The 27,063-nt window shown below is 37.5% G+C and overlaps 1 protein-coding gene across 1 annotated transcript in view; it reads left to right on the top strand.

The window, feature by feature from the left end:
- Window positions 1–26,289, top strand: part of LOC117318179 (histone-lysine N-methyltransferase EZH2-like) — a 30,520-nt gene extending 4,231 nt beyond the window's left edge. Inside the window, exons 6-18 of the mRNA XM_033873206.1 lie at window positions 643–766; window positions 10,627–10,790; window positions 11,045–11,136; window positions 11,327–11,492; window positions 15,741–15,883; window positions 18,011–18,108; window positions 21,063–21,229; window positions 21,435–21,548; window positions 22,119–22,183; window positions 22,765–22,860; window positions 23,872–23,953; window positions 24,670–24,835; window positions 25,472–26,289. Coding sequence (XP_033729097.1) covers window positions 643–766; window positions 10,627–10,790; window positions 11,045–11,136; window positions 11,327–11,492; window positions 15,741–15,883; window positions 18,011–18,108; window positions 21,063–21,229; window positions 21,435–21,548; window positions 22,119–22,183; window positions 22,765–22,860; window positions 23,872–23,953; window positions 24,670–24,835; window positions 25,472–25,532 — 1,538 coding nt within the window. The 3' untranslated portion in view covers window positions 25,533–26,289. The remainder of the gene's footprint in view (window positions 1–642; window positions 767–10,626; window positions 10,791–11,044; window positions 11,137–11,326; window positions 11,493–15,740; window positions 15,884–18,010; window positions 18,109–21,062; window positions 21,230–21,434; window positions 21,549–22,118; window positions 22,184–22,764; window positions 22,861–23,871; window positions 23,954–24,669; window positions 24,836–25,471) is intronic.
- The last annotated feature ends 774 nt before the right edge of the window (window positions 26,290–27,063 follow it).

The raw sequence follows: 27,063 nt of genomic DNA, 5'->3' as shown, positions 1-27,063 counted from the left end.
TCAGATTATCTCCGCTATTTTGAAACTTGGAGATTGGGGGGTGTGGTGGGGAACATAGAATCGGACCTTTAGCTACCTAGGGAGTAATATTGAAATTAAAAAGCTCTATAATTTTACCATTTTAGAGACAGGGTCCAGGCTAGTGCTGAAATTAATCAGTTAATGTTTGGTTTTGTAATGTAATGGCTGACTGGCTTGCTGATTATATACATGTATATACATGTGCATTTGGTAGGTTATATGTATGTACATTACCTGAAGGCAGTAATCTTCATTCAAATCTATTTTATGACTGTTGATGTCTTTTACTGTATAAAATTGTTATTATGCTGATGTTACTGATGTCCGTCGCATTGTGTCCCGTCCTGATGCAAAGTATCTAGCTAATCTCAGGAACTACTGATGTGATCCTCACCAAACTGTATTTTGGGGTGTCAAGTGACAGTGGGGGCATTTATGTTTTACAGATATTTTCCAGTCTTTGTAACATTCACCAGTTTCATCAAAATTGTAATCCTTTCACATTTTGAAATGTACTAATAATACAACTAGAAATTAAATGTTTGTAGCTATAAAGAAATTGAACAGTATCATGAAATCAATTTTGATAAGAATATAAAATGATATTGATTGGAATTTCAGAATCATCAGGGATGGCGGAGTGTAGTGAAGATCTAACAAAAAGTGTGTTCCCCAGTGATATGATATTTGAAGCCATATCAAGTCAGTTTCCCGAGAGAGGAACAACTGACCACCTCAAGGATAAGTAAGTTAGATATATGGAGGACTATTCCGGTAAAATATCTGTTTCTGGATTCCTCCTGTAGGACCACATATATTAGTGGAATAGTCCTGAACACCTCAAGGATAAGTAAGTTAGATATACGGAGGACTATTACGGTAAAATATCTACCCGACAGGAGGTCTCCAGATTTGTCAAACAGGGACCAACAATAAGATACATTTTCTCTTATGCCCATCGTGTATAGATTTGTTTATTTGTTTCTAGATTCCTCCTGTAAGAACATCTATCAGTAGGATAGCCTAGATTCCTCCTGTAAGAACATCTATCAGTAGGATAGCCTAGATTCCTCCTGTAAGAACATCTATCAGTAGGATAGCCTAGATTCCTCCTGTAAGAACATCTATCAGTAGGATAGCCTAGATTCCTCCTGTAAGAACATCTATCAGTAGGATAGTCTAGATTCCTCCTGTAAGAACATCTATCAGTAGGATAGCCTAGATTCCTCCTGTAAGAACATCTATCAGTAGGATAGCCTAGATTCCTCCTGTAAGAACATCTATCAGTAGGATAGCCTAGATTCCTCCTGTAAGAACATCTATCAGTAGGATAGCCTAGATTCCTCCTGTAAGAACATCTATCAGTAGGATAGCCTAGATTCCTCCTGTAAGAACATCTATCAGTAGGATAGCCTAGATTCCTCCTGTAAGAACATCTATCAGTAGGATAGCCTAGATTCCTCCTGTAAGAACATCTATCAGTAGGATAGCCTAGATTCCTCCTGTAAGAACATCTATCAGTAGGGTAGCCTAGATTCCTCCTGTAAGAACATCTATCAGTAGGATAGCCTAGATTCCTCCTGTAAGAACATCTATCAGTAGGATAGCCTAGATTCCTCCTGTAAGAACATCTATCAGTAGGATAGCCTAGATTCCTCCTGTAAGAACATCTATCAGTAGGATAGCCTTGAACATGATAAGTAGGTTTAGCGACAGACGAGGCATGTGTACAACTATTGAGTTTTTATCTGGGTGGGCTTTTATTACAGAGACAGAATGTCTAAGATTAGGGCTGTTCCACTAAATTTTATATTCAACGAGAGGAATCCAGAAATAAAGAAACTCTATGTATGGTAGGTGTTGGAGGCAAGGAAGCTTATTATAATGATAGTGTTTGAATTAAATCACTTTTTTGGGTGGTACATGCTTGACAAACCTGGAGTACTCTTATTGGGTAGATATTTTACTGGAATAGTCTTTATTGATAAGTGACAGACTTAACAAATGGTAAGTTTTGTCACATAAGATAGAGACATCATTGAGGATAAGTGAATTTAAGATTATTGAGGTATATAGATCAGTTAAGGATTAAAAAAGTATGATAAACCAACTATCTTAAGATTGGACGATCTAACTTTATTATCATTAACTGATATAGTATTTGTTATAAGGACATGAATTAGGTTTCATTCATTCACTTGACAAAGCCATTAGTGCTATTTGTTATAGAAAATGAAGTTAAAGGAAAATCACAAGAACATTTCTTATCGGCAGGAGATAATAACTGCAACATACTCAATCAACACTGATTAGTAGGAACTTGATTTGACCGCAAGATACTCAAGTGTTACCAACTAATAGGAACTTTATTTGTAGTCTACTAAACCGGATATACAATGTAATAACCACAACATACTCAAGTGTTACCAACTAGTAGGAACTTTGTTTGTTGTCTACTAAACTGTAGATAATAACCACAACATACTCAAGTGTTACCGACTAGTAGGAACTTTGTTTATTGTCTATTAGACTGGAGATTATAACCACAACATACTCAAGTGTTACCGACTAGTAGGAACTTTATTTGTTGTCTACTAGACTGGAGATTATAACCACAACATACTCAAGTGTTACTGACTAGTAGGAACTTTGTTTGTTGTCTATTAGACTGGAGATTATAACTACAACATACTCAAGTGTTACCGACTAGTAGGAACTTTGTTTATTGTCTATTAGACTGGAGATTATAACTACAACATACCCAAGTGTTACCGACTAGTAGGAACTTTATTTGTTGTCTACTAGACTGGAGATAATAACCACAACATACTCAAGTGTTACCGACTAGTAGGAACTTTGTTTGTTGTCTATTAGACTGGAGATTATAACCACAACATACTCAAGTGTTACTGACTAGTAGGAACTTTGTTTATTGTCTATTAGACTGGATATAATAACTACAACATACTCAAGTGTTACCGACTAGTAGGAACTTTGTTTATTGTCTATTAGACTGGAGATTATAACTACAACATACTCAAGTGTTACCGACTAGTAGGAACTTTGTTTATTGTCTATTAGACTGGAGATTATAACCACAACATACTCAAGTGTTACTGACTAGTAGGAACTTTGTTTATTGTCTATTAGACTGGAGATTATAACCACAACATACTCAAGTGTTACTGACTAGTAGGAACTTTGTTTATTGTCTACTAGACTGGAGATTATAACCACAACATACTCAAGTGTTACCAACTAGTAGGAACTTTGTTTATTGTCTATTAGACTGGATATAATAACTACAACATACTCAAGAGTTACCGACTAGTAGGAACTTTGTTTATTGTCTATTAGACTGGAGATTATAACCACAACATACTCAAGTGTTACCGACTAGTAGGAACTTTATTTGTTGTCTACTAGACTGGAGATTATAACCACAACATACTCAAGTGTTACTGACTAGTAGGAACTTTGTTTATTGTCTATTAGACTGGAGATTATAACCACAACATACTCAAGTGTTACCGACTAGTAGGAACTTTATTTGTTGTCTACTAGACTGGAGATTATAACCACAACATACTCAAGTGTTACCGACTAGTAGGAACTTTGTTTATTGTCTATTAGACTGGAGATTATAACTACAACATACTCAAGTGTTACCGACTAGTAGGAACTTTGTTTATTGTCTATTAGACTGGATATAATAACTACAACATACTCAAGTGTTACCGACTAGTAGGAACTTTGTTTATTGTCTATTAGACTGGAGATTATAACTACAACATACTCAAGTGTTACCGACTAGTAGGAACTTTGTTTATTGTCTATTAGACTGGATATAATAACTACAACATACTCAAGTGTTACCGACTAGTAGGAACTTTGTTTATTGTCTATTAGACTGGAGATTATAACTACAACATACTCAAGTGTTACTGACTAGTAGGAACTTTATTTGTTGTCTATTAGACTGGAGATTATAACTACAACATACTCAAGTGTTACCGACTAGTAGGAACTTTGTTTATTGTCTATTAGACTGGATATAATAACTACAACATACTCAAGTGTTACCGACTAGTAGGAACTTTGTTTATTGTCTATTAGACTGGAGATTATAACCACAACATACTCAAGTGTTACCGACTAGTAGGAACTTTATTTGTTGTCTACTAGACTGGAGATTATAACCACAACATACTCAAGTGTTACCGACTAGTAGGAACTTTGTTTATTGTCTATTAGACTGGATATAATAACTACAACATACTCAAGTGTTACCGACTAGTAGGAACTTTGTTTATTGTCTATTAGACTGGAGATTATAACCACAACATACTCAAGTGTTACCGACTAGTAGGAACTTTATTTGTTGTCTACTAGACTGGAGATTATAACCACAACATACTCAAGTGTTACCGACTAGTAGGAACTTTATTTGTTGTCTACTAGACTGGAGATTATAACCACAACATACTCAAGTGTTACCGACTAGTAGGAACTTTATTTGTTGTCTATTAGACTGGAGATTATAACCACAACATACTCAAGTGTTACCGACTAGTAGGAACTTTATTTGTTGTCTACTAGACTGGAGATTATAACCACAACATACTCAAGTGTTACCGACTAGTAGGAACTTTATTTGTTGTCTACTAGACTGGAGATTATAACCACAACATACTCAAGTGTTACCGACTAGTAGGAACTTTATTTGTTGTCTATTAGACTGGAGATAATAACCACAACATACTCAAGTGTTACCGACTAGTAGGAACTTTGTTTATTGTCTATTAGACTGGACATTATAACCACAACATACTCAAGTGTTACCGACTAGTAGGAACTTTGTTTGTTGTCTATTAGACTGGATATAATAACTACAACATACTCAAGTGTTACCGACTAGTAGGAACTTTATTTGTTGTCTACTAAACTGGAGATTATAACCACAACATACTCAAGTGTTACCGACTAGTAGGAACTTTGTTTATTGTCTATTAGACTGGAGATTATAACCACAACATACTCAAGTGTTACCGACTAGTAGGAACTTTGTTTGTTGTCTATTAGACTGGAGATTATAACCACAACATACTCAAGTGTTACCGACTAGTAGGAACTTTGTTTATTGTCTATTAGACTGGAGATTATAACCACAACATACTCAAGTGTTACCGACTAGTAGGAACTTTGTTTATTGTCTACTAGACTGGAGATTATAACCACAACATACTCAAGTGTTACCGACTAGTAGGAACTTTATTTGTTGTCTACTAGACTGGAGATTATAACCACAACATACTCAAGTGTTACCGACTAGTAGGAACTTTATTTGTTGTCTATTAGACTGGAGATTATAACTACAACATACTCAAGTGTTACCGACTAGTAGGAACTTTGTTTGTTGTCTATTAGACTGGATATAATAACTACAACATACTCAAGTGTTACCGACTAGTAGGAACTTTGTTTGTTGTCTATTAGACTGGAGATAATAACCACAACATACTCAAGTGTTACCGACTAGTAGGAACTTTGTTTATTGTCTATTAGACTGGATATAATAACTACAACATACTCAAGTGTTACCGACTAGTAGGAACTTTGTTTATTGTCTATTAGACTGGACATTATAACTACAACATACTCAAGTGTTACCGACTAGTAGGAACTTTGTTTATTGTCTATTAGACTGGATATAATAACTACAACATACTCAAGTGTTACCGACTAGTAGGAACTTTGTTTGTTGTCTATTAGACTGGACATTATAACCACAACATACTCAAGTGTTACCGACTAGTAGGAACTTTGTTTATTGTCTATTAGACTGGAGATTATAACCACAACATACTCAAGTGTTACCGACTAGTAGGAACTTTATTTGTTGTCTACTAGACTGGAGATTATAACCACAACATACTCAAGTGTTACCGACTAGTAGGAACTTTATTTGTTGTCTACTAGACTGGAGATTATAACCACAACATACTCAAGTGTTACCGACTAGTAGGAACTTTATTTGTTGTCTATTAGACTGGAGATTATAACCACAACATACTCAAGTGTTACCGACTAGTAGGAACTTTGTTTATTGTCTATTAGACTGGAGATTATAACCACAACATACTCAAGTGTTACCGACTAGTAGGAACTTTGTTTGTTGTCTATTAGACTGGATATAATAACTACAACATACTCAAGTGTTACCGACTAGTAGGAACTTTATTTGTTGTCTACTAGACTGGAGATTATAACCACAACATACTCAAGTGTTACCGACTAGTAGGAACTTTGTTTATTGTCTATTAGACTGGAGATTATAACCACAACATACTCAAGTGTTACCGACTAGTAGGAACTTTGTTTATTGTCTATTAGACTGGACATTATAACCACAACATACTCAAGTGTTACCGACTAGTAGGAACTTTGTTTATTGTCTACTAGACTGGAGATTATAACTACAACATACTCAAGTGTTACCGACTAGTAGGAACTTTATTTGTTGTCTACTAGACTGGATATAATAACCACAACATACTCAAGTGTTACCGACTAGTAGGAACTTTGTTTATTGTCTATTAGACTGGATATAATAACTACAACATACTCAAGTGTTACCGACTAGTAGGAACTTTGTTTGTTGTCTATTAGACTGGATATAATAACTACAACATACTCAAGTGTTACCGACTAGTAGGAACTTTGTTTGTTGTCTACTAGACTGGACATTATAACTACAACATACTCAAGTGTTACCGACTAGTAGGAACTTTGTTTGTTGTCTACTAGACTGGATATAATAACTACAACATACTCAAGTGTTACTGACTAGTAGGAACTTTGTTTATTGTCTATTAGACTGGAGATTATAACTACAACATACTCAAGTGTTACCGACTAGTAGGAACTTTGTTTATTGTCTATTAGACTGGAGATAATAACCACAACATACTCAAGTGTTACCGACTAGTAGGAACTTTGTTTATTGTCTATTAGACTGGAGATTATAACCACAACATACTCAAGTGTTACCGACTAGTAGGAACTTTGTTTGTTGTCTACTAGACTGGAGATAATAACCACAACATACTCAAGTGTTACCGACTAGTAGGAACTTTGTTTATTGTCTATTAGACTGGACATTATAACCACAACATACTCAAGTGTTACCGACTAGTAGGAACTTTATTTGTTGTCTACTAGACTGGAGATAATAACCACAACATACTCAAGTGTTACCGACTAGTAGGAACTTTGTTTGTTGTCTATTAGACTGGAGATTATAACCACAACATACTCAAGTGTTACCGACTAGTAGGAACTTTATTTATTGTCTATTAGACTGGAGATAATAACTACAACATACTCAAGTGTTACCGACTAGTAGGAACTTTGTTTATTGTCTATTAGACTGGAGATTATAACTACAACATACTCAAGTGTTACCGACTAGTAGGAACTTTGTTTATTGTCTACTAGACTGGAGATTATAACCACAACATACTCAAGTGTTACCGACTAGTAGGAACTTTGTTTATTGTCTATTAGACTGGATATAATAACTACAACATACTCAAGTGTTACTGACTAGTAGGAACTTTGTTTGTTGTCTACTAGACTGGAGATTATAACTACAACATACTCAAGTGTTACCAACTAGTAGGAACTTTGTTTATTGTCTATTAGACTGGAGATTATAACCACAACATACTCAAGTGTTACCGACTAGTAGGAACTTTATTTGTTGTCTATTAGACTGGAGATTATAACCACAACATACTCAAGTGTTACCGACTAGTAGGAACTTTGTTTGTTGTCTACTAGACTGGAGATTATAACTACAACATACTCAAGTGTTACTGACTAGTAGGAACTTTGTTTATTGTCTATTAGACTGGATATAATAACTACAACATACTCAAGTGTTACCGACTAGTAGGAACTTTATTTGTTGTCTACTAGACTGGAGATTATAACCACAACATACTCAAGTGTTACTGACTAGTAGGAACTTTGTTTGTTGTCTATTAGACTGGAGATTATAACCACAACATACTCAAGTGTTACCGACTAGTAGGAACTTTGTTTATTGTCTATTAGACTGGAGATTATAACCACAACATACTCAAGTGTTACCGACTAGTAGGAACTTTGTTTGTTGTCTACTAGACTGGATATAATAACTACAACATACTCAAGTGTTACTGACTAGTAGGAACTTTGTTTATTGTCTATTAGACTGGATGTGATAACTACAACATACTCAAGTGTTACTGACTAGTAGGAACTTTATTTGTTGTCTATTAGACTGGAGATTATAACCACAACATACTCAAGTGTTACCGACTAGTAGGAACTTTATTTGTTGTCTATTAGACTGGAGATTATAACTACAACATACTCAAGTGTTACTGACTAGTAGGAACTTTGTTTGTTGTCTACTAGACTGGAGATTATAACCACAACATACTCAAGTGTTACCGACTAGTAGGAACTTTGTTTGTTGTCTATTAGACTGGACATTATAACTACAACATACTCAAGTGTTACCGACTAGTAGGAACTTTGTTTATTGTCTATTAGACTGGACATTATAACCACAACATACTCAAGTGTTACCGACTAGTAGGAACTTTGTTGTCTATTAGACTGGACATTATAACCACAACATACCCAAGTGTTACTGACTAGTAGGAACTTTGTTTGTTGTCTATTAGACTGGAGATTATAACCACAACATACCCAAGTGTTACCGACTAGTAGGAACTTTGTTTGTTGTCTATTAGACTGGACATTATAACTACAACATACTCAAGTGTTACCGACTAGTAGGAACTTTGTTTATTGTCTATTAGACTGGATATAATAACTACAACATACTCAAGTGTTACTGACTAGTAGGAACTTTGTTTATTGTCTATTAGACTGGAGATAATAACCACAACATACTCAAGTGTTACCGACTAGTAGGAACTTTGTTTGTTGTCTATTAGACTGGAGATTATAACTACAACATACTCAAGTGTTACCGACTAGTAGGAACTTTGTTTATTGTCTATTAGACTGGAGATTATAACCACAACATACTCAAGTGTTACCGACTAGTAGGAACTTTGTTTATTGTCTATTAGACTGGAGATTATAACCACAACATACTCAAGTGTTACCGACTAGTAGGAACTTTATTTGTTGTCTACTAGACTGGAGATTATAACTACAACATACTCAAGAGTTATCGACTAGTAGGAACTTTGTTTGTTGTCTACTAGACTGGAGATTATAACCACAACATACTCAAGTGTTACCGACTAGTAGGAACTTTGTTTATTGTCTATTAGACTGGAGATAATAACCACAACATACTCAAGTGTTACCGACTAGTAGGAACTTTGTTTGTTGTCTACTAGACTGGAGATTATAACTACAACATACTCAAGTGTTACCGACTAGTAGGAACTTTGTTTATTGTCTATTAGACTGGATATAATAACTACAACATACTCAAGTGTTACCGACTAGTAGGAACTTTGTTTGTTGTCTACTAGACTGGAGATTATAACCACAACATACTCAAGTGTTACTGACTAGTAGGAACTTTGTTTATTGTCTATTAGACTGGATATAATAACTACAACATACTCAAGTGTTACTGACTAGTAGGAACTTTGTTTATTGTCTATTAGACTGGATATAATAACTACAACATACTCAAGTGTTACCGACTAGTAGGAACTTTGTTTATTGTCTATTAGACTGGAGATTATAACTACAACATACTCAAGTGTTACTGACTAGTAGGAACTTTGTTTATTGTCTATTAGACTGGAGATTATAACCACAACATACTCAAATGTTACCAACTAGTAGGAACTTTGTTTGTTGTCTACTAGACTGGAGATTATAACCACAACATACTCAAGTGTTACCGACTAGTAGGAACTTTGTTTATTGTCTATTAGACTGGATATAATAACTACAACATACTCAAGTGTTACCGACTAGTAGGAACTTTGTTTGTTGTCTATTAGACTGGAGATTATAACCACAACATACTCAAGTGTTACCGACTAGTAGGAACTTTGTTTATTGTCTATTAGACTGGAGATTATAACCACAACATACTCAAGTGTTACTGACTAGTAGGAACTTTGTTTGTTGTCTACTAGACTGGAGATTATAACCACAACATACTCAAGTGTTACCGACTAGTAGGAACTTTGTTTATTGTCTATTAGACTGGAGATTATAACCACAACATACTCAAGTGTTACCGACTAGTAGGAACTTTGTTTGTTGTCTATTAGACTGGAGATTATAACCACAACATACTCAAGTGTTACCGACTAGTAGGAACTTTGTTTGTTGTCTATTAGACTGGAGATTATAACCACAACATACTCAAGTGTTACCGACTAGTAGGAACTTTATTTGTTGTATACTAGGCGGGAGATAATAATCACAACTCACTCGAGCGTTAGCGTTTAATAGAAACTTTATACATTATCTACTAGTTTCGACCCTATCGCAGGGTCTTCGTCAGGACATTTCTGTTTGATTTACCATGTAACATGACCCTATATGTTTTAGGTACAGGGAACTAATTGAATTAAGGGATTCCACCAGTCTGCCTCCTGAATGTACTCCCAACATTGATGGCCCCAACGCCCAGTCTGTACCCAGAGCACAAACCATGCACTCCTTCCATACTCTATTTTGCCGCAGATGTTTTAAATATGACTGCTTTTTACATCGTAAGTCCTACGTTTAGTGTTTCTAATAAGAGCAATTAGCTCAAGTTTGATAGGCAGTTTGTGTGAAAATTGTTATGTTTAAGTGAAATTAAAAAATTAGTGAATTAATTCAACTAGAACTACTTAATAAGCTGCAATGTCTGCAGCAGCAGTCGTGTAGATGTGTATCTTGACATAGATATTTTTCTAGAATAACCATTACTCTATTAAATAAACTTAGTAAAAGTTTTTGATATAGTTGGTCTGAATTACAGCTTACCACCCGACCCCCAGCATGCTGACAAGGAAAATACCAGAGACTCGCACAGAGAATGACCCATGTGGTACGGACTGCTATTTACATCTGGTACGTATTCACCTTATAACCTTCTTATGATGATGAGATTTAAACTTTTAAGAGTAAAAAGATGTTACTGAATGATGATAGTGAGGTTTAAGACTTTAAGAGTAAAAAGATGTTATTGAATGATGATGACTGAGATGTAAACTGTTTCCACTTTGGGAATATATTAGAAAATGATTAATGAATGTTTCAGATCACTGTGAAACAAGAGAAAGAGGTTCTAGTCTCTGATGTGGAGAGGTGGGACAAGGGAGATAAGCTGGAAAGAAGGGAATGTGGAACTAGTTCTCCAATTGCTGGAAAGAAACGGAAATACAACGGAGGGCCTAGCAGTGGAGAGGAGAGTAACGATGTACCTGGTAAATACAGTAACACACTTTGATTGTAGATTTTAACTTCTGGACCGTCTTGTCCAGAGTTTGGGATATGATGTCGGCTCCTGGACCGTCTTGTCCTGAGTTTGGGATATGATGTCGGCCCCTGGACCTTCTTGTCCAGAGTTTGGGATATGATGTTGGCCCCTGGACCGCCTTGTCCAGAGTTTGGGATATGATGTCGGCCCCTGGACCGTCTTGTCCAGAGTTTGGGATATGATGTCGGCCCCTGGACTGTCTTGTCCAGAGTTTGGGATATCATGTCAGCTCCTGGACTGTCTTGTCCAGAGATTGGGATATGATGTCGGCCCCTGGACTGTCTTGTCCAGAGTTTGGGATATCATGTCGTCTCCTGGACCGTCTTGTCCAGAGTTTGGGATATGATGTCGGCCCCTGGACTGTCTTGTCCAGAGTTTGGGATATGATGTCAGCTCCTGGACTGTCTTGTCCAGAGTTTGGGATATGATGTCGGCCCCTGGACTGTCTTGTCCAGAGTTTGGGATATCATGTCGGCCCCTGGACCGTCTTGTCCAGAGTTTGGGATATGATGTCATCCCCTGGACCGTCTTGTCCAGAGTTTGGGATATGATGTCGTCTCCTGGACCGTCTTGTCTTGAGTTTGGGAAATGATGTCATCTCCTGGACCGTTTTGTCCAGAGTTTGGGATATGATGTCGGCCCCTGGACCGTCTTGTTCAGAGTTTGGGATATGATGTCGGCTCCTGGACCGTCTTGTCCAGAGTTTGGGATATGATGTCATCCCCTGGACCGTCTTGTCCAGAGTTTGGGATATGATGTCATCTCCTGGACCTTCTTGTCCAGAGTTTGGGATATGATGTCGTCTCCTGGACTGTCTTGTCCAGAGTTTGGGATATGATGTCATCCCCTGGACCGTCTTGTCCAGAGTTTGGGATATGATGTCTGCTCCTGGACCGTCTTGTCCAGATCTGGGATATGATGTCGTCTCCTGGACTGTCTTGTCCAGAGTTTGGGATATGATGTCATCCCCTGGACCGTCTTGTCCAGAGTTTGGGATATGATGTCGGCCCCTGGACTGTCTTGTCCAGAGTTTGGGATATCATGTCAGCTCCTGGACTGTCTTGTCCAGAGATTGGGATATGATGTCGGCCCCTGGACTGTCTTGTCCAGAGTTTGGGATATGATGTCATCCCCTGGACTGTCTTGTCCAGAATTTGGGATATGATGTCGGCTCCTGGACCGTTTTGTCCAGAGTTTGGGATATGATGTCATCCCCTGGACTGTCTTGTCCAGAGTTTGGGATATGATGTCAGCTCCTGGACCTTCTTGTCCAGAGTTTGGGATATGATGTCGTCTCCTGGACCGTCTTGTCCAGAGTTTGGGATATGATGTCGGCCCCTGGACTGTCTTGTCCAGAGTTTGGGATATCATGTCAGCTCCTGGACTGTCTTGTCCAGAGTTTGGGATATCATGTCGGCCCCTGGACTGTCTTGTCCAGAGTTTGGGATATGATGTTGGCCCCTGGATCATCTTGTCCAGAGTTTGGGATATGATGTCGGCCCCTGGACTGTCTTGTCCAGAGTTTGGGATATGATGTCGTCTCCTGGACCGTCTTGTCCAGAGTTTGGGATATGATGTCGGCTCCTGGACCGTTTTGTCCAGAGTTTGGGATATGATGTCATCCCGTGGACTGTCTTGTCCAGAGTTTGGGATATGATGTCAGCTCCTGGACCTTCTTGTCCAGAGTTTGGGATATGATGTCGTCTCCTGGACCGTCTTGTCCAGAGTTTGGGATATCATGTCGGCCCCTGGACTGTCTTGTCCAGAGTTTGGGATATGATGTTGGCCCCTGGACCATCTTGTCCAGAGTTTGGGATATCATGTCGGCCCCTGGACTGTCTTGTCCAGAGTTTGGGATATGATGTCGTCTCCTGGACCGTCTTGTCCCGAGTTTGGGATATCATGTCGGCCCCTGGACGATCTTTTCCAGAGTTTGGGATATGATTTCGTCTCCTGGACCTTCTTGTCCAGAGTTTGGGATATGATGTCATCTCCTGGACAATCTTTTCCAGAGTTTGGGATATGATGTCATCTCCTGGACCTTCTTGTCCCGAGTTTGGGATATGATGTCATCTCCTGGACCGTCTTGTCCAGAGTTTGGGATATGATGTCGGCCCCTGGACCATCTTGTCCAGAGTTTGGGATATGATGTCATCCCCTGGACCGTCTTGTCCAGAGTTTGGGATATGATGTCGGCCCCTGGACTGTCTTGTCCAGAGTTTGGGATATCATGTCAGCTCCTGGACTGTCTTGTCCAGAGATTGGGATATGATGTCGGCCCCTGGACTGTCTTGTCCAGAGTTTGGGATATGATGTCATCCCCTGGACTGTCTTGTCCAGAATTTGGGATATGATGTCGGCTCCTGGACCGTTTTGTCCAGAGTTTGGGATATGATGTCATCCCCTGGACTGTCTTGTCCAGAGTTTGGGATATGATGTCAGCTCCTGGACCTTCTTGTCCAGAGTTTGGGATATGATGTCGTCTCCTGGACCGTCTTGTCCAGAGTTTGGGATATGATGTCGGCCCCTGGACTGTCTTGTCCAGAGTTTGGGATATCATGTCAGCTCCTGGACTGTCTTGTCCAGAGTTTGGGATATCATGTCGGCCCCTGGACTGTCTTGTCCGGAGTTTGGGATATGATGTTGGCCCCTGGACCATCTTGTCCAGAGTTTGGGATATGATGTCGGCCCCTGGACTGTCTTGTCCAGAGTTTGGGATATGATGTCGTCTCCTGGACCGTCTTGTCCAGAGTTTGGGATATGATGTCGGCTCCTGGACCGTTTTGTCCAGAGTTTGGGATATGATGTCATCCCGTGGACTGTCTTGTCCAGAGTTTGGGATATGATGTTGGCCCCTGGACCTTCTTGTCCAGAGTTTGGGATATGATGTCGTCTCCTGGACCGTCTTGTCCAGAGTTTGGGATATCATGTCGGCCCCTGGACTGTCTTGTCCAGAGTTTGGGATATCATGTTGGCCCCTGGACCATCTTGTCCAGAGTTTGGGATATCATGTCGGCCCCTGGACTGTCTTGTCCAGAGTTTGGGATATGATGTCGTCTCCTGGACCGTCTTGTCCCGAGTTTGGGATATCATGTCGGCCCCTGGACGATCTTTTCCAGAGTTTGGGATATGATTTCGTCTCCTGGACCTTCTTGTCCAGAGTTTGGGATATGATGTCATCTCCTGGACAATCTTTTCCAGAGTTTGGGATATGATGTCATCTCATGGACCTTCTTGTCCCGAGTTTGGGATATGATGTCATCTCCTGGACCGTCTTGTCCAGAGTTTGGGATATGATGTCGGCCCCTGGACCATCTTGTCCAGAGTTTGGGATATGATGTCATCTCCTGGACCATCTTGTCCAGAGTTTGGGATATGATGTCGCCCCTGGACCGTCTTGTCCAGAGTTTGGGATATGATGTCATCTCCTGGAATGTCTTGTCCAGAGTTTGGGATATGATGTTGGCAATGCAGGAAAAGCATGTATGACACACTGGTCTAGATTGTCGACATTTGGCAGTCACAAGTTTGATATTAATTGCACAAGTGTGTTCCTCAACAGTTCACTTTATACTTTGCAGTGTTGTCAAAAACTTCAGTTTAACAGAAAACTATATGGCATATTTATAAATGAACACAGAAATAATAAACCAATCAGAAGTGTGCTGATTGGTATAAAATGCCATCCATGAAAAACTCTCTTAACTTGTTGAAATATTTTGAAGTGAATCAGAAACTATAACTTCACATTTCCTTGAAGATTATTCATTTGTTGGTGACAAAGACAATTTGTTGTGAGAAGAACCTATCCAGATGAAAGTGGGGTCAAGGAAAGGGCTGATTTTCCAAAATATTCCAAAAATGCATTAAAAAAAACATTTAATTTAAAAAATATACCATAACATTAAACTCTATGAATTAGCCCTTCAAAAATGTGTTATTCTGTGAAAGAATGCTTTCATTTTAACAAAATTTCTATAAAAAAATAATATTGCAATATTGCATTTTGAGGAATTGTAGATCTTCAATAACTGTACCGACTTTTGATCGACTGTAAAAGCATAACCACAAGAAGTTTACAGACAAAAATACAATACACAGTATTTAAAGGATATTAACTGAATTTCAAGACATTTTCTGTAAAGTGTGAAGGATCTTATAAAACTTTTGTACACTGTATGACTCATCATTACAGAGTTCCTGGTGCCAAAGAGACCGTCAAGAATCACTCCAGGTTGGACAGGGGCGGATGAGTCCTTGTTCCGTGTTCTCCATGACATGTACAGGAACAACTACTGTGCCATAGCTCGTCTCATAGCTACTAAGAATTGTAAACAGGTATTGTAGATCCCTATAGAGGATCATCTTTGTTCTCCTCCCCATACTATTATATCTATCTGGTAACAAGCCTACACATACTTATTTCAGATTAGTAGAAATGGCTAACAAATACTATTTTATTGTGATGTAATATTAAAACCTTTAGAACTACTCCATTAAAATATCTACCTGACCCCCGGAATCCAAAATAAATCACTTCTATCTATGGTTGGATTTCTTTCCTATAAGTTCTAGTAATTTATTCAATAACTTCTATGGGTGGTACCCCTTAACACAACCTAGAGTCCTGGGGTGGGGTAGATGTTTTACTGGAATAGCACTTACTCTATTCTAGTAATGGCAACTTAGAGATTTTGAGTTGGACTCATGAGCTTAATACAGGATAATTGGTATATTAATACTTCTGTAAATCACTTGTAGATAACATAGATTTATTTTTGTGTTGATATGGGAGGAGATTCAATTATGGAATTCAAATCCATCACAATTATTTGTACAAAAATAACATCTTTGGATGTCGGCCAAACTTGGTTACTGATATAGGAGTCTTGCAGAGTCCATGACTCTTTTAACAGCTCATCATTGGCAAATTAAAAATCATTTCTAGCTCGGCATTCATGACATCATGTATTGCCTATTAAATATGTCTGAAGAGGTGTGTTCGCTAAATAAAGTGTTTATTAAATCTAAGTGATTGACAGTATACTTGTTGCTAGCGCTGGAGGGATAGCTTGTATAACATTGAAATGTGTTTGAAATGAATAAGATCATGGAAAAACAGTAAAAATGGGAATATCATACAAAATTCTATTTGAAACTAATGGTACTTGTACCATATTGATAAGGTACATACCTATTACAGAATGTTTATGAGGGACCGACGTACCTATTACAGAATGTTTATGAGGGACCGTGATAGCTCGGTCAGAGTGCCGGCTGTGTAACCTCAGGTGAAGATCCAAGGTGCTTGGTTCAATACTGTGTCGGTTTGTGTTTCTCTGGAAGCTAAGAAACAGGCATCTTCTGATTCATTACACTCCACGAACCCTCGGCAGATATAGTTGTGTTTTAACTGTTGTGCCCTGGAATCCCAGGGCATCCAATCAATTCACGTTTTACATTCAGGCTTGGTTTTGCAGTAAACGAAAATTGCGGTGCCCAGTACAAAGCTTCCTTTGTCGACTATGTCATGACATTTACCTAAATACAGAGACAAACAATCTTTGGGGAAACATTCACAGTGTTTGATCAATTGATAGAAGTTATTGATCACATATCTCATCAAAATGACACAAGCCTCCATGTGTGTTGTAAACATCATTGATGAAGTACATCGGTAATGTTTGTTTTGTTTGGTCAAAAATTTCATGTGTAAAGGGTGGTAATTTCGAATCTCCGCTAGAGGGCCAGAACTGACAACTATATATCTGCCAGGGGTTCGTGGAGTGTAACGTAATCAGAAGCCTTGACTAGCAAAGATTAGAAATAGCCCGGTTTGTGCTGTCAGGGTTGTGTCCATGGGAAGACACTTGACCCTTATTACTCGGGATGGCCTCTCGTATGTAGTTCAGTGAGGTAGTCACTAACTACTACAAGGAGACGCCACCCTCAAAATGACCCTTGCTGTTAATAGGGTGATAAATCCAGCAAAACAAAGTATGTTAATGAAGTTAAACATTCATGTAGTTGGAATCTGGTCTGAACAGGTAATAAATTGATAGCTGTCCTCTGATCCTAAACTCTATAATACAGGTGTATGATCCTAAACACTATAATACAAGTGTATGGTCCTAAACACTATAATACAGGTGTATGATCCTAAACACAATATAATACAGGTGTATGGTCCTAACTACTATAATACAGGTGTATGATCCTAAACACTATAATACAGGTGTATGATCCTAAACACAATATAATACAGGTGTATGATCCTAAACACAATATAATACAGGTGTATGATCCTTAACACTATAATAAAGGTGTATGATCCTAAACACAATATAATACAGGTGTATGATCCTAAACACTATAATACAGGTGTATGATCCTAAATACTTTAATACAGGTGTATGATCCTAAACACTATAATACAGGTGTATGATCCTAAACACTTTAATACAGGTGTATGACTTTGCCAAGAAGGAAGCCGCTCATATCCCTGATGTTGGAGAGGACAAGGCTCAAACTCCTCCTCGCAAGAAGACAAAAAAGAAACACAGGTAAAGTCTATACTGACATCCAACTCCGCAATCATAGAAATACAGGTAAAGACTATACTGACATCCAACTCCTCAATTATAGAAACACAGGTAAAGTCTATACTGACATCCAACTCGGCAATCATAGAAATACAGGTAAAGTCTATACTGACATCCAACTCCTCTATCATAGAAACACAGGTAAAGTCTATACTGACATCCAACTCCTCAATCATAGAAACACAGGTAAAGTCTATACTGACATCTAACTCCTCAATAAACACAGGTAAAGTCTATACTGACATCCAACTCCTCAATCATAGAAACACAGGTAAAGTCTATACTGACATCCAACTCCTCAATCATAGAAACACAGGTAAAGTCTATACTGACATCCAACTCCTCAATCATAGAAATACAGGTAAAGTCTATACTGACATCCAACTCCTCAATCATAGAAACACAGGTAAAGTCTATACTGACATCCAACTCCTCTATCATAGAAATACAGGTAAAGTCTATACTGACATCCAACTCCTCAATTATAGAAACACAGGTAAAGTCTATACTGACATCCAACTCCGTAATCATAGAAATACAGGTAAAGTCTATACTGACATCCAACTCCTCTATCATAGAAACACAGGTAAAGTCTATACTGACATCCAACTCCTCAATCATAGAAACACAGGTAAAGTCTATACTGACATCCAACTCCTCAATCATAGAAACACAGGTAAAGTCTATACTGACATCTAACTCCTCAATAAACACAGGTAAAGTCTATACTGACATCCAACTCCTCAATCATAGAAACACAGGTAAAGTCTATACTGACATCCAACTCCTCAATCATAGAAATACAGGTAAAGTCTATACTGACATCCAACTCCTCAATCATAGAAACACAGGTAAAGTCTATACTGACATCCAACTCCTCTATCATAGAAACACAGGTAAAGTCTATACTGACATCCAACTCCTCAATTATAGAAACACAGGTAAAGTCTATACCGACATCCAACTCCTCAATTATAGAAACACAGGTAAAGTCTATACTGACATCCAACTCCTCAATTATAGAAACACAGGTAAAGTCTATATACTGACATCCAACTCCTCAATAAACACAGGTAAAGTCTATACTGACATCCAACTCCTCAATCATAGAAACACAGGTAAAGTCTATACTGACATCCAACTCCTCAATCATAGAAACACAGGTAAAGTCTATACTGACATCCAACTCCTCAATTATAGAAACACAGGTAAAGTCTATACTGACATCCAACTCCTCAATCATATAAACACAGGTAAAGTCTATACTGACATCCAACTCCTCAATTATAGAAACACAGGTAAAGTCTATACTGACATCCAACTCGGCAATCATAGAAATACAGGTAAAGTCTATACTGACATCTAACTCAATCATAGAAATACAGGTAAAGTCTATACTGACATCCAACTCCTCAATCATAGAAACACAGGTAAAGTCTATACTGACATCCAACTCCTCAATCATAGAAACACAGGTAAAGTCTATACTGACTCAATCATAGAAACACAGGTAAAGTCTATACTGACTCAATCATAGAAACACAGGTAAAGTCTATACTGACATCCAACTCCTCAATCATAGAAACACAGGTAAAGTCTATACTGACATCCAACTCCGCAATCATAGAAACACAGGTAAAGTCTATACTGACATCCAACTCCTCTATCATAGAAACACAGGTAAAGTCTATATACTGACATCCAACTCCTCAATCATAGAAATACAGGTAAAGTCTATACTGACATCCAACTCCTCTATCATAGAAACACAGGTAAAGTCTATACTGACATCCAACTCCTCAATTATAGAAACACAGGTAAAGTCTATATACTGACATCCAACTCCTCAATTATAGAAACACAGGTAAAGTCTATACTGACATCCAACTCCTCAATAAACACAGGTAAAGTCTATACTGACATCTAACTCCTCTATCATAGAAATACAGGTAAAGTCTATACTGACATCCAACTCCGCAATCATAGAAACACAGGTAAAGTCTATACCGACATCCAACTCCTCAATTATAGAAACACAGGTAAAGTCTATACTGACATCCAACTCCTCAATCATAGAAATACAGGTAAAGTCTATACTGACATCCAACTCCTCTTCATAGAAACACAGGTAAAGTCTATACTGACATCCAACTCCGCAATCATAGAAATACAGGTAAAGTCTATACTAACATCCAACTCTGCAATCATAGAAATACAGGTAAAGTCTATACTGACATCCAACTCCTCTATCATAGAAATACAGGTAAAGTCTATACTGACATCCAACTCCTCTATCATAGAAACACAGGTAAAGTCTATACTGACATCCAACTCCTCTATCATAGAAATACAGGTAAAGTCTATACTGACATCCAACTCCTCAATTATAGAAACACAGGTAAAGTCTATACTGACATCCAACTCCTCTATCATAGAAACGCAGGTAAAGTCTATACTGACATCCAACTCCTCTATCATAGAAATACAGGTAAAGTCTATACTAACATCCAACTCTGCAATCAGGAGATGTAGCAGCATGTCATATAAAAACAAAATGTAGTGAAAGTCATTTAAAGCATTATATGTGTCTTAAAGTTCAATTAACTATATTGTGTTTCTAAAATTCTGTATTAAGTTATTTATCTCTTTACAATTGTCCGCTATAGTCGACAAAACAATATGCTGCCTCTTCATATAGTATTACCCATGTCCGTCCCATCCAGTCCCGGGCCATTTATGTCTTACAGACATTTTCTAGTTTTACATTAAAGACATGAAATAAAATTCTACCTACGTTAATGATTATATTAATAAAATTGTTTAGCCAATATGGTTCTACAGACCAAAAGTGCCTCTTTGTTAAATTAAACAATATTGTCCATATTCTATAGACTACAATTGCACTTGTGTGACAGGTTATGGTCGATGCACTGTAGAAAGATCCAGCTGAAGAAGGACTCGTCCACGAAGACTGTGTTTAACTACCAGCCTTGTGACCATCCCGGACTACGATGCGATGAAGCTTGTCCGTGCATCCTGGCCCAGAATTTCTGTGAAAAGTTTTGTCAGTGTAGTGGGGACTGTAAGTATTATGCTTTGTAGACTTTTACTTCTGTAAGGATTTTTATCAGTATTTGATATTAAGAATAAATGTTTTCAAACCTGGCTATTATATGCCATCATTCATAACATTTGGCCTCCTGGCATAGAGGTGATACTTTGAACATTTTCTACATCATTTATATCCAAGCAGAAACACATCACTTTATATTTTCTGACTTTTACAGGCGAGAACCGTTTCCCTGGCTGTCGGTGTAAGGCGCAGTGTAACACTAAGCAGTGCCCATGTTTCCTGGCTGTACGGGAATGTGACCCAGATTTATGTCAGACCTGTGGAGCAGGTAAACAGTAAAACAAGATTTCTTGTACTGGTGTAATTGATTGCTGGTGAGGTACAAAATGGCACTTCAATGTTGGATGGATATAAATGGGGAAATATATGTAACTATACCTGGATCACATGTTAATCATGGTTTTAATATCCAATGTTTTTGACAAAATTTAAGTACTGTATGAAAGTGTACTAAATATATACTTATATATTTTGTGTTCCATATATAAGTGTGTATTTTGTGTTCCATAAGTTTAAGATAGAAAAAAAACCCAGAAAAGACCAGAAAAAAACCCACCTACATTTGACACTGAATACTTGTTTTAATTTAATGACCTGTAACAGATTTGTTCTAACAAAACAAAACTGATTTGAAATGTCTATGGACCAATGCGTTTGGGTAATCCTGAGATACTCAGGAATTTTACTTTCTTTTGAAAAAATAACATCAAAAAAAAAAAATCCAGCCAAAATCTCGAGATCAATTTCAAATGTACATTGTATGTTTTTATGTATTAAAAAAAATCATTGTTTTATCAACAAAGCTGGACCAGTATTAATATGTTTGTTTGACTTACAGACCACTTTGTGGACAGCACTAAGATTTCCTGTAAGAATGTCAGTGTCCAAAGAGGCTTAAGAAAGGTAAAAAGTTAATTTTGGTTTTATTTTTCATTTTTGATTAAAATAATAAGCTGTATTTTTCAAAATGTATGATGCCAGTTTCTTTTCTGTTATTAACATCTTGTTCATAATCCTCTTTATAATAATCACTTAGATTAATGGTGTTACAGTGATATTTTGTATAGATTAATGGTGTTATAGTGATATTTTGTAAATATGATTAGGAAATAGCGATTCTATGTACATATCTTGGATATATATTGATTTGCTTGTGGGAGAGAAAAAATGTGATGGTTCCCCCCGCCCCGCCCCTTCCAAAACAAAAAATGGGGTTATGTGGTCAGAAAAAAGGTAACTGACCCCACCTATCCCTCCTCCAACTTGGATTTTCTCACAATATACAGTTACTACCTCAATTTGACGAAACATTCTATGGTACAGAGGGGTAGACTTTTAATACAGGCTGTATATATAAATCTTTATACAAAAATCTATAATGACACCTGAAAATATTACAATGGTATTTATATATCCAATACATGAATTATTGATCTCATCAGGCATGATTGACTTATTAAATGATAACAATTCTCTGGTTTCAGCGGCTATTACTAGCACCATCAGACGTAGCAGGATGGGGGATATTCTTAAAAAGTCCAGCAGAAAAGAATGAATTTATATCTGAATACTGTGGAGAGGTAAGCAAATAATGAATTTCTATTTGACATTTTAATAGTTCACGTTTAAACACTAAAAAAGATCCTGCTAAATAGCACATTTGTCATGAGTGGGAGCATGCAATGCTCTGCATTTGTATACATTTTTATATATTTTTTTATCAGAAAATATTTAAACATTGTCACAGCTGTAGATAGAAAGAAATGATTTTCAAAATAAAACAGACTGATTGTTACTTACTCTTTTCCTCTAATTGCCCAAAGTGCCGGTGAGCTTTTGCCATGACACAGCATCTGTCGTCTATTCGTCTGTCAACTTTTCCTTTAAATCCCTACTAGTCCTGTCAATGCCTGAATGGATTTTGATGAAAAAATTTGGTCTGGAGCATTATTAGGCAAAGGAGATGTTGTATAAATGGAGGATGTGGCTCCCTGGGGCCTGAAGGGCTGGGCCCAATATGGGAAATTGAGGTAGATCCTTTAAATTCTTACTAGTCTTGAACAACTGAATGCATTTTGATGAAATTTGGTCTGAAGCATTATTGGCAGAATGAGATCTAATGTATAAACGAAGGATGTGGCACTCTTTGGGAAGGAGAAAGGGGGCTGCCCAATATGGGGGGGGGGGGGGGGGGGGGTGGGGGGGGGGGGGGGGGGGATATTTTTTAAACTTAAATTTTTCAAGAGTGACAGGATTTGGTCCACCTGTAGTTTGAACCATTGTTGGGGGAGGTAGTTCAAAAATGGGAAAATGTTTGAAATATCTGGTATAACTTGAATTAGAGTATTTTGCCATAATTACTGAAATATCCAGGTGAGTGATGCTGGCCCTCTGGGCCTCTTATTATTTAAAATACCTATTTTTGAGATACCTTACCAAGTTTTTTCAATAGTCATATAGTACTAAGATTAACTTGCACATTGTGAAAATGATTTAGGGTAATAGAAATGTGATAATTGAGAGTTTATAGAAACATATCTACAAATATTTGAAACAAAATGTGTCTACTAAATTTGATGTTGTTGTTGCAGATAATATCTCAGGACGAGGCGGACCGACGAGGAAAAGTTTACGACAAGTACATGTGTAGCTTTCTGTTTAATCTCAACAATGGTACGCAATATAGTTTTACCTTTAACTTTATTTCTCGGGGGTTAGTTTGGCTTTGTAAAAAAAAAAAACATTATATAGATGTTCTACCTATAAAGTACACAAACACACATATATGTATAATTTCATAAACACAAAATGCATTTCTGACTCTCAAAAATTCATGCAGAGGAAACATCTTAAAAAATCATAAAATTTGGGGATGCCTATTGTCTTTAAAAGTCCTTAAATTTTGCTATGTGATTTGTAAAGGTCTTAATTTACTTTCCAATTTGAGAAATCTTGAAAACTCCTTGATTTAGGATGTGATTCAATATTTTATATTTGTAATTACACAAAAATACAATCTAAATTGGAAGAGGGAAACTTTGTTTAAATCTATGGTCATCGATTCCAATGGTGACAGTTGAAAGGCAAAATGCATTTTTTAAATCCATGGTCATTGATTCCAATGGTGACAGTTGAAAGGCAAAATGCATTTTGTGTCTCAAACTGATAGGACTCAATATTGAACTTGAAATAACATATGAAAGGTGAGAAGTGTTGGACATTGCATGAATGTTCCATGAAAAGTTTAATTATGGACTTGAAAACACCTTGAAATGACCTTGAATATGGTTTGATCATGTATTCCTCCTGTTTTGATTATAAAAGATAATTCGGATGAATAGTTAAAGTGTTATGTTGTTTCTCCATGTTGGATTGATATTGTTTCCCAGATTTTGTGGTGGATGCCACTAGGAAAGGGAACAAGATTCGCTTTGCCAACCACTCTGTTAACCCAAACTGTTACGCTAAGGTGATGATGGTGAACGGGGACCACAGAATAGGGATCTTCGCCAAGCGTCCCATACAGTCCGGAGAGGAACTCTTCTTTGACTACAGGTGGGTTTTACTGAATTTTATAATTGTAGTTCATTCGAGGCTTGCTGAGTGCTGGCCAGCCAAACACTTACACAAAGAAGAGATATCCTTGTTGCGAAACAGACCCATGTCATATTATTTTTCTCACCTACTTGCATGCAAATGTAAGTTTTTATGAAAGTTTTTCATTGCTCCATCTTCATTGCTCCTTGGAATCTGCGTCAAAATTGGTGATGTGATGATTTACGACATGGTTACACTGTTCTTTAATATTTACAGCAAAATTTTAGTTGTTTTATCCACAAAAATATTGACATTGTTTTGATTAAAGCCTATTGTTGCTAGATTGAGAAAATGTAGGCCTGTTATATTTCTCTCCTGTAAAATGATTTGTATGTAGTTTGTTTAAAAGATTTTAATGCATATTTATATATTGGTTTGTCTTTATTATGTGTAAACATACACATTCACGTTTTTCATAGTTGATAACATTCGTCATGGAAATAGATTTAATTCAAGTTTAACTACTAGTTCACTAAAGCTTGTTCAACACAGCTATTGATAAAATAGCTTGCAACAATGGAAGGATGTACTTCCAAACATTCATATGTTTCAGAACATTGATCCAAAAGATGATGTTATTGTTTCTTTTGACAGATATGGTCCAACAGAACAGTTGAAGTTTGTGGGAATAGAAAGGGATGCAGAAGTGACGTGATATTCATCGAGATGTCTACTACGGACATCTTTAGGTGCAATTTCTTTAGCTGTTTAAGAACTCGAGAAATTGTTTTAATATCAAACTGTTTAAGAATTAAATAGTTATGCTTAATAATGATTTTAAAATCAACTTGGGAACTGCCAAATAAGTAAATTGTGTTTATGACCTGTATATTCTTAACGATTAAAGAATTTTTCCTGATTTAGCAACGGCGTCAAGGAAGTATGCGTTTGGAACAGTCAAACATTTATAAACCTGCAAAATAACTCAATGAAAAGATATCAGTATAACTTTTGTTATGACAATTCAAGACATTGTATTTGAAACAGAATTAGAATTTACAGAAACCAAATTTTGAGAAACTCTTACCGTTTATTACAGCAATGTTATATATTTGTGTAGGAATTCTTGTTTATTAAAGGCGTCCAGAAGAGCTTATATGTGACAATTAAATCAGAGTGTTACCTCAGGTAAATTATCGCTCTGAACTCTGAAGTACAATAGCATTGTCCTGTAATAATCAGGTAAAGAAAAGCTTATCATGTGATCCTGTCAGACTCGCAAAACACCTCGTATATATTTAATGATGTACTAACATGTTTTTAAGTGCACTTTATGAAGTGTATGTGCAAGTAAAGTCCAGTATTGTTGATGTACTCTGTAGTCAATATTTCAGTAATGTCCAGTTCCATCTTTTAGTTCAGATGTAAACATTTGCTTTTTATGTGGTCAAAAATAAAATGAGACTTCTGAATTAATGTGTTTCACGTCATTGTATCAACATACCCTTGTTTTATCTCCGACTTATGGTGTGGGGTATTGTCTGTCCGGTGTCTATAGCTCCGACTTATGCTGTGGGGTATTGTCTGTCCGGCGTCTATAGCTCCGACTTATGCTGTGGGGTATTGTCTGTCCGGTGTCTATAGCTCCGACTTATGCTGTGGGGTATTGTCTGTCTGGCGTCTATAGCTCCGACTTATGCTGTGGGGTATTGTCTGTCCGGCGTCTATAGCTCCGACCTATGCTGTGGGGTATTGTCTGTCCGGCGTCTATAGCTCCGACTTATGCTGTGGGGTATTGTCTGTCCGGCGTCTATAGCTCCGACTTATGATGTGGGGTATTGTCTGTCCGGTGTCTATAGCTCCGACTTATGCTGTGGGGTATTTTCTGTCCGGTGTCTATAGCTCCGACTTATGCTGTGGGGTATTGTCTGTCCGGTGTCTATAGCTCTGACTTATGCTGTGGGGTATTTTCTGTCTGGTGTCTATAGCTCCGACTTATGCTGTCGGGTATTTTCTGTCCGGTGTCTATAGCTCTGACTTATGCTGTGGGGTATTTTCTGTCCGGTGTCTATAGCTCCGACTTATGCTGTGGGGTATTTTCTGTCCGGTGTCTATAGCTCCGACTTATGCTGTAGGGTATTTTCTGTCCGGTGTCTATAGCTCCAACTTATGCTGTAGGGTATTGTCTGTCTGGTGTCTATAGCTCCGACTTATGCTGTGGGGTATTGTCTGTCCGGCGTCTATAG

The sequence above is a fragment of the Pecten maximus genome, chromosome 19 (genome assembly GCF_902652985.1).
Source record: "Pecten maximus chromosome 19, xPecMax1.1, whole genome shotgun sequence".
Lineage (NCBI taxonomy): Eukaryota > Metazoa > Mollusca > Bivalvia > Pectinida > Pectinidae > Pecten > Pecten maximus.
Note: the sequence above shows the minus strand (reverse complement) of the source record. Positions and strands in the feature narration are given on the sequence as shown.